Source organism: Electrophorus electricus, chromosome 5, assembly GCF_013358815.1.
Source record: "Electrophorus electricus isolate fEleEle1 chromosome 5, fEleEle1.pri, whole genome shotgun sequence".
Taxonomy (NCBI): domain Eukaryota; kingdom Metazoa; phylum Chordata; class Actinopteri; order Gymnotiformes; family Gymnotidae; genus Electrophorus; species Electrophorus electricus.
The window spans coordinates 605,001-612,500 of record NC_049539.1 but is presented as its reverse complement, the minus strand read 5'-3'; the positions used below and the strand labels follow the sequence as shown (position 1 = coordinate 612,500).

At 48.4% G+C, this 7,500-nt stretch overlaps 1 protein-coding gene across 5 annotated transcripts in view; it reads left to right on the top strand.

Moving 5' to 3' along the window:
- eya1 (EYA transcriptional coactivator and phosphatase 1) overlaps positions 1 to 149 on the top strand; it is a 41,504-nt gene extending 41,355 nt beyond the window's left edge. For 2 of the 5 annotated variants that reach the window (XM_027033061.2, XM_027033067.2), the window contains one exon: positions 4 to 148. In XM_027033061.2, the coding sequence (XP_026888862.2) occupies positions 4 to 108 (105 nt within the window). In that variant the 3' untranslated portion in view covers positions 109 to 148. Of the gene's footprint in view, positions 1 to 3 lie in introns of all 5 variants that reach the window. The other 3 variants (XM_027033063.2, XM_027033060.2, XM_027033064.2) reach the window with 2 other exon arrangements.
- Positions 150 to 7,500: the final 7,351 nt, after the last annotated feature.

Sequence of the window (7,500 nt, the reverse complement as noted above, 5' to 3'; positions counted from 1 at the left end):
CAGATGGCATCTGAAGGAAGGTCCAGGTGCGGAGGCGTCAGACTGTTATCCTTGGAATGTCACATTACAATGACCTTCCAGTGTGCTACTCCACTTCCGAACAGCTGATAGACGTAACAGTGGCAGAGGGCCGGACCTCAGCGGGACGCTGGTGAGACGCTGGCGGGACACTCAGAGGTTTGCCAGGCCTTCGATGTTTTTCCCGGCCACCCTGTCCCAATGTGAACCAAAGATGGCCGATGCCACGTTTGGCTCGCATTCCGTTCAACAATTCAACAACAGGTGGGAAGAAGAAGGTGTCTAACCAACCAGAGCCGAGCTCAGGGGCCAATCACGACCTCTGCCAAGCTCAGGAGCCTTCACGGGCCTCTCTGACTCACAGAGCCGAGCTCAGGGGCCAACCACGGGCCTTCTCTGACTCACAGGGCTGAGCTCAGGGGCCAATCACGGGCTTTCTCTGACTCACAGAGCCGAGCTCAGAGGCCAATCACAGGCCTTCGTCCACTCTTCTGCTCTCCACCTTTGTTTTGCTGCCATCACTGTGTCCTGATCAGGGTTTACAGTGACAAAAAGACACTGGGCATCTGCTTCCTCTCACTCTGCTCCACCTGGACCACCAGGTAGCACAGCACCCTGCAGTCACCCCCATGCTAGGTGATTTACTGCAGGGCCCCAGACCGTGATTTCACACAACTTCATACAGGGGGAGTCCCACACTGCATCCATGTTGAACTAAGATTGTATTACATACATATCAAACACATAAAAATCCCCAACCTGCCCAAGTTACTTTCTAACCAAAGGGACTATTAACAAAGCGTGAATCCCCCACCCAACCCACCTCCCAGTTATGGTGTCTTGTGGGCTTCAATCTCTGGACAAATGAGCGTGAAAACTGTGACCCCTCCATGTTCCAAACTTTGTTACATTTAGGTGATGCTTTTATCCAAAACAACTTACCATTATGATTGAGTATAACCTGAGAGTGACGAGACTTGAACTGGTAACCTTCTGCTTACCAGTCCAGTACCTTCACCACTGACAAAGCAGTGCTTTGGGTTAACAGTTATGTGATTTGACTTTTGGAGAACAAAAATAAATACATTTGATGTTTGTAGCCTCTTCTCATGGTGGCTTTGTAACCAGATGGACAAACTCCCTCAGCACTACAAGGACTGTGGTGGTGTAATGGTGGATAACATGTTTGTTGGCTGCAGGGATTCTGGGTATGATAGAACAGCTGAAACAGACATCGGGGGAGGGCAGGGCTGTGACATCATCATCAGGCTCCGCCTGCAGTCATGTAACAGGAATGAGAAGTGCTTGAGTGGGGGGTGGGCCTGATGTGTGTTAATGGAGCTGTAGGGAGGACTCTGTCATGCAGAGGTCATCTGGGGTTAACACTGACATGAAGAGCTAATGCCTGCAGTCATACGGCTCTATTTACATGCTATGAAGCCCTTGGCCCTGGTCTATCAATCCATCACGTCACTGCACACCAGCATCACACACAACTTTGGATGTGGGCATTAAGGGGTCTCGGCGGCCCACTGGGAAAAGCTTGTCTCTGGATTACTTCAATCAAATGTCATCGTTGATTTATTGGCCAGATTATAAATCCTACACTGGACGGTTCAGCGGTTCTAAGAGGGACACAGCACACAGAGCCCGAGTGGACTTTTACGGGACGTTGCTTCTGAACCCCTGTGCTGTGTAAACACTGAATCCTGTCACAGGTCAGTCCGTATTTTACAGCGAGAGTCGGGTTTGGACGAGCCAGCCAGGACCGTCATTAAGCTGAGCACTGTTACTCAGCTCTTCAGGCCTCCACCCACCCAGACCTCCACCCACCCAGACCTCCACCTGTGCTTGCGGTGAAACAGTACGCTCAGTGAGCATCTAAAACTAACTGGCAGCTAGCGGTAAAGAGTTATACAGCCAGCCCAAAGCTGGACCCAAATCTGCTTCTGGCAGCGCCGGACCTCTGACTCCTGCGTGCCCTCAGTACGACGTGAGCCTCTACCGCCCGTGGGACTTCATTTGGCTGGTGAGACTTGCCCAGACCTCCCTGCCTGGTGTTAATTGTTCTGACTTTCCCCCGTTATGACTCGGACTGGCTCCAGGCCTGTCTCAGCTGGCCCAAATTCCAGCCACTCCATGAGTTTAATAAACTTTATGTCATCCGGTTAATAAAACCGCACCATGCTCCACGGTGCCTTGTTTTTCCTCAATAAGTCAAGAGACTTTTTATCCTGCCCAAGTCTTTATGGGCGATTTCAGAGCTGGACCTCTGAGATCTGATTCCATGAATCTGGCCCCTCTGTTCCACCTTCATCAAATTTGATTTCTCTTCTTATCACATCATTCTTTCCCTGTTAAGTGCTCTGGGCCCCACAGCCATGCCTGCTCTGCGCACTGCTAGCCTGCCTGTTTTGACTGACAGGTCAGGGAAGAGACGCCTGACAGCTTTAGGATGGTCCGACTACATCTGAAGCAGCGTGTGCACTTCAACAGGGTGATGATATGGTTTCTATGGCAACAGAGTTGAGCAGGAAGAGCACATCTGTCCCCGTGACACCCACACACCCCTGCCTTCACTATCTCACAATCTACCATGCTGTCATTGTCTACACACTCATCGCTTTATTTTCTTAAGAATTCTTCCTTTCTCTTTCTCACTCCTTACTCTCCATCCTGCTCTCCCCTGCCTCTTTCCAGCAGGAATATTGACTGGAAATCACCTCTTTGCTTCTTCTTTTGCTGGTGCTGAAAAAAACAAACAAAGAAGTCAATATGGGAAGAAGCTCCTAGCTGTCTTCCCTAACTGAGGGATTACAAACCCTAACCCTAACCCTAACCCTAACCCTAACCCTAACCCTAACCCTAACCCTAATCCTAATCCTAATCCTAATCCTAACCCTAACCCTAACCCTAACCCTTACCCTAACCTAACCCTAACCCTAACCCTAATCCTAACCCTAACCCTAACCTTAACCTTAACCCTAACCTAACCCTAACCTTAACCTTAACCCTAACCTAACACCTAACCTTAACCCTGACCCTGACCTTAACCCTAACTGAGGGATTACAAACCATAACCCTAACCCTAACCCTAACCTTAACCCTAACCTAACACCTAACCCTAACCCTAACCCTGACCCTGACCTTAACCCTAACTGAGGGATTACAAACCCTAACCCTAACCTAACCCTAACCCTAACCCTAACCTAACCCTAACCCTAACCCTAACCCTAACCCCTAACCCTAACCCTAACCTAACCCTAATCCTAACCTTAACCCTAACCTAACCCTAACCCTAACCCTAACCCTAACCCTGACCCTGACCCTAACCCTAACTGAGGGATTACAAACCCTAACCCTAACCCTAACTGAGAGATTACAAACCTTAACACTAACCCTAACCCTGACCCTGACCCTAACCCTAACTTCTAACCCTAACCCTAACCTAACCCTAACCCTAACCCTAACCCTGACCCTGACCCTAACCCTAACCCTAACCCTGACCCTGACCCTAACCCTGACCCTGACCCTGACCCTAACCCTAACCCTGACCCTGACCCTAACCCTAACCCTAACCCTAACCCTAACCCTGACCCTGACCCTAACCCTAATCCTAACCCTAATCCTAACCCTAACCCTAATCTCTGGCTGAGGGATGGTGGATGAAGCAAAGTTAGTGACATTTCTGGTCTAGGGAAATGGCATCCAGGCGTGTGTTGCTATGCCAAACACAGGACCTTGGCAGCACACAGGACTCAGTGGAGTGTAAATAAACACTGTGTTTGGGGTGGGCACCGAGGGACAGATCTGTTAGTCATCAGCAGAGGCTCCGCGGCCCCTGTGAACAGAGGCTTTGTGTACCTGTGTGCTCGGACAGGAACTGGGAAAGCAGAGCGAGCAGCCCCCTCATGCCCTCCGCCCTCTGCCCCAGCATGTGTACAGAGGAGCATTCTGCTCCAGGCTCCTACCACTTAGCTGGCCCAAAAGTCACAGGAAGCTGGTAGAAGTCACTGCCAGGTCGAAGGTCACAGGGGACAAGGGGACATGAGGAGGAGGTCATGTATTTTTAATGAGAGCAGGGTGTGTGTCTGTCCTGGAGAGACAGTCCATAATTCATTACAGTGATTATTTAGAAATGGTATAACTTACCCTCTGCTCTTTACGCCAGCTCAATATCTTATTGATTCATTCAGTCTAATCCACTTTAAACAATCACAAATTTATCGGAGTCTGCATTGTTACATGTCCAACTAGTGAGAACTTCACCAATGTCCCAATATATGGTCAGTGTGTATGCCAGTGTTACCAGTTAATCTATGAATGCCTTTGACCCAGTGTTAGGGTTACAGGGACCTTTAATGTGCTTGCGTTGGTTGGTAATGAGGCTGAGATGAGGGGTAGAGCATCTCAGCTCCATTCTTTGTCCTTGCTCAATAATTCATGTTCCCTCTCTATCCATTGACCAAGTCATCACCTTAAAGCATTACAGTTCATTTCCAGAGCACAGTGCTGAAATGAATACGCTCCCTCATGCTCCCAGAGAAGAACCTTTGCCCAGAAGGCGACGTACAGTTATGGTATCACTACTAATCCCTCATAAGAGTTGCAGGTTTCAGTTATGGATTGTGGAGAGGTTTTCCTGAGATGTATAGCTGTCTTGCACACACGTTTGATTGTTTTTGACACGTGCAGAATGTCACCAGAGCAGTTTGGACTCTGCCATTATGTGTTTACTTCCAAAAAAGACTGTTGTTGTTATTCCATTGGTAATAAAGGTTCTACACATCAAACAATCTGCTTAACATGTTTTCCTCTCTGGGAATATGTGTGATTTACACACAGAACTATGACATCTTGGGTTACTGCACTATTGAACCCCCTTTGCATGATAATGTTGCCTCATATTATATTTAAGCCATTGGGTAATCTAGCTAACTTTAGCTGGCTCCTTACAAATATGAAGGAATATGATTCCTAAATGAAATAAATGTATATATGCACTTTGGCCTTATTGGTGAATTCCTAAGTGTACTGTTTTATTAACACATTACAGTTTAGCATTTTCAGATGGACACGCTGTAGGATTGCAAGTGTTAGTCAGTTTCAAACTCCTCGTCCCCATACAATCTGCATCTTCCATGTCACCACCATCGCTTAACCTTTGACCTATGACCTGTATTGCCTCAGTACTGCTGCAGCAGTTTAAAGTGTTCTGACTGACTTTACTCACTAAAATGGATTTGCCCCATTAGCGCCGTGCTGGTCCACACTGAGGAGAGTGTTTCCACCATTTTAAAATGACTTTGCTCAGCCTTGGAAAGCCCTTTGACTTCAGTGGACTTATGGGAAAGAAGAGTGTGTTGCCTACTCCAGAGCTGGTGCAGTATGTCACGAGTGTTGTTGTTGTTGTTCAATATTCTGTGTGCAGTATGGAAAAGGGTGCTGATGCACAGAACTACAGCCCATCCAATCCCATCCTAGCCCATTCCATACAATCCCATCCTAGCCCATTCCATACAATCCCATCCTAGCCCATTGCATACAATCCCATCCTAGCCCATTCCATACAATCCCATTCCATCTCAGACTAACAGTGGCAGAGTTTTGCTTCTCTGATGTTGTCCCTGGAACCCTTCCATGGTTACACACCGATACACACTAAACAGGTAACAGGACAGAAGCCATCGGATAATACACTATAAAAAAGGTCCCTGATCTTAATGCAGTAAAGCATTGTAAACAATGTAAACAATGTAAATGTGTCTGCCTGTATTGGTGTGTGCCTGCCTGTGTTAATGTCTGTGTTTGTGTCTGTCTGCCTTTGTTAGTGTCTGCCTGTGTTGGTGTGTGCCTGCCTGTGTTAGTGTCTGTGTTAGTGTCTGTCTGCCCGTGTTAGTCTCTGCCTGTGTTGGTGTGTGCCTGCCTGTGTTAGTGTCTGTGCTAGTGTCTGTCTGCCTGTGTTAGTCTCTGCCTGTTTTGGTGTGTGCCTGCCTGTGTTAGTGTCTGTGTTAGTGTCTGTCTGCCTGTGTTAGTGTCTGCCTGCCTGTGTTAGTGTCTGTGTTTGTGTCTGTCTGCCCGTGTTAGTCTCTGCCTGTGTTGGTGTGTGCCTGCCTGTGTTAGTGTCTGTGTTAGTGTCTGTCTGCCCGTGTTAGTCTCTGCCTGTGTTGGTGTGTGCCTGCCTGTGTTAGTGTCTGTGCTAGTGTCTGTCTGCCTGTGTTAGTCTCTGCCTGTTTTGGTGTGTGCCTGCCTGTGTTAGTGTCTGTGTTAGTGTCTGTCTGCCTGTGTTAGTGTCTGCCTGCCTGTGTTAGTGTCTGTGTTTGTGTCTGTCTGCCCGTGTTAGTCTCTGCCTGTGTTGGTGTGTGCCTGCCTGTGTTAGTGTCTGTGTTAGTGTCTGTCTGCCCGTGTTAGTCTCTGCCTGTGTTGGTGTGTGCCTGCCTGTGTTAGTGTCTGTGTTAGTGTCTGTCTGCCTGTGTTAGTGTCTGCCTGCCTGTGTTAGTGTCTGTGTTTGTGTCTGTCTGCCCGTGTTAGTGTCTGCCTGTGTTGGTGTGTGCCTGCCTGTGTTAGTGTCTGCCTGTGTTGGTGTGTGCCTGTCTGTTTTAGTGCCTGTGTTAGTGCCTGTGTTAGAACATTGAACTGTAGCCTGTAGGCTGGTGAGAGAGAAAAAGAGACAATAAGGGCTCATTGTGTTTATGTGCTGATTTCCAAGTGAACTAAATTAAAATTGTTGTAACTCAATAGGATTAAACTAGTGATAACATCTAAACTCAGCCCGTCCCTACAGGGCTTTCCACACATACACAACAGGAGTGACAGTGACGCTCAGGAAGCGCTCACACTGGCCAAATGACGGGTATTAGTCACGAGTGGAAATAAAGTCAGACCTGCACCTTCAATTACATTTAAACCTCGCCAAGAACGCCTGCAGCCTATTCAACTCACAGCAAAGGTGAGAAAGAGGTAGCTAGAGTGTGTGTGTGTGTGGGTGTGTGTGTGTGTGTGGGTGTGTGTTTGGGTGTGTGTGTGTGTGTGTGTGTGTGTGTGTGGGTGTGTGTTTGGGTGTGTGTGTGTGTGTGGGTGTGTGTGTGTGTGTGGGTGTGTGTGCGTGTGTGGGTAGGTGGGTGTGTGTGTGTGGGTGTGTGTGCGTGTGTGTGTGTGTGTGTGGGTGTTTGTGTGTGTGTGGGTGTGTGTGCGTGTGTGGGTAGGTGGGTGTGTGTGTGTGGGTGTGTGTGCTTGTGCACATGCATGTGTGTAAGTGTGTGTCTAGTTGTGAGTGTGATTATATGCGATTATGCATGCGTGCATGCGTGCATATGTGTGTGTGAGGATATGTGGATGTGTATGATTATGTGTATGTGTGAATGCGTGTGTGTCTGTGTGTCTGTGTGTATGTGTGTGTTTGCGTGCGTGTGTGTGTGTGTGTGTGTGTGTGCAGAGAGCACTGGGGCGGCTCGAGCTCCATGACAACAGCGGCCCGGTCCC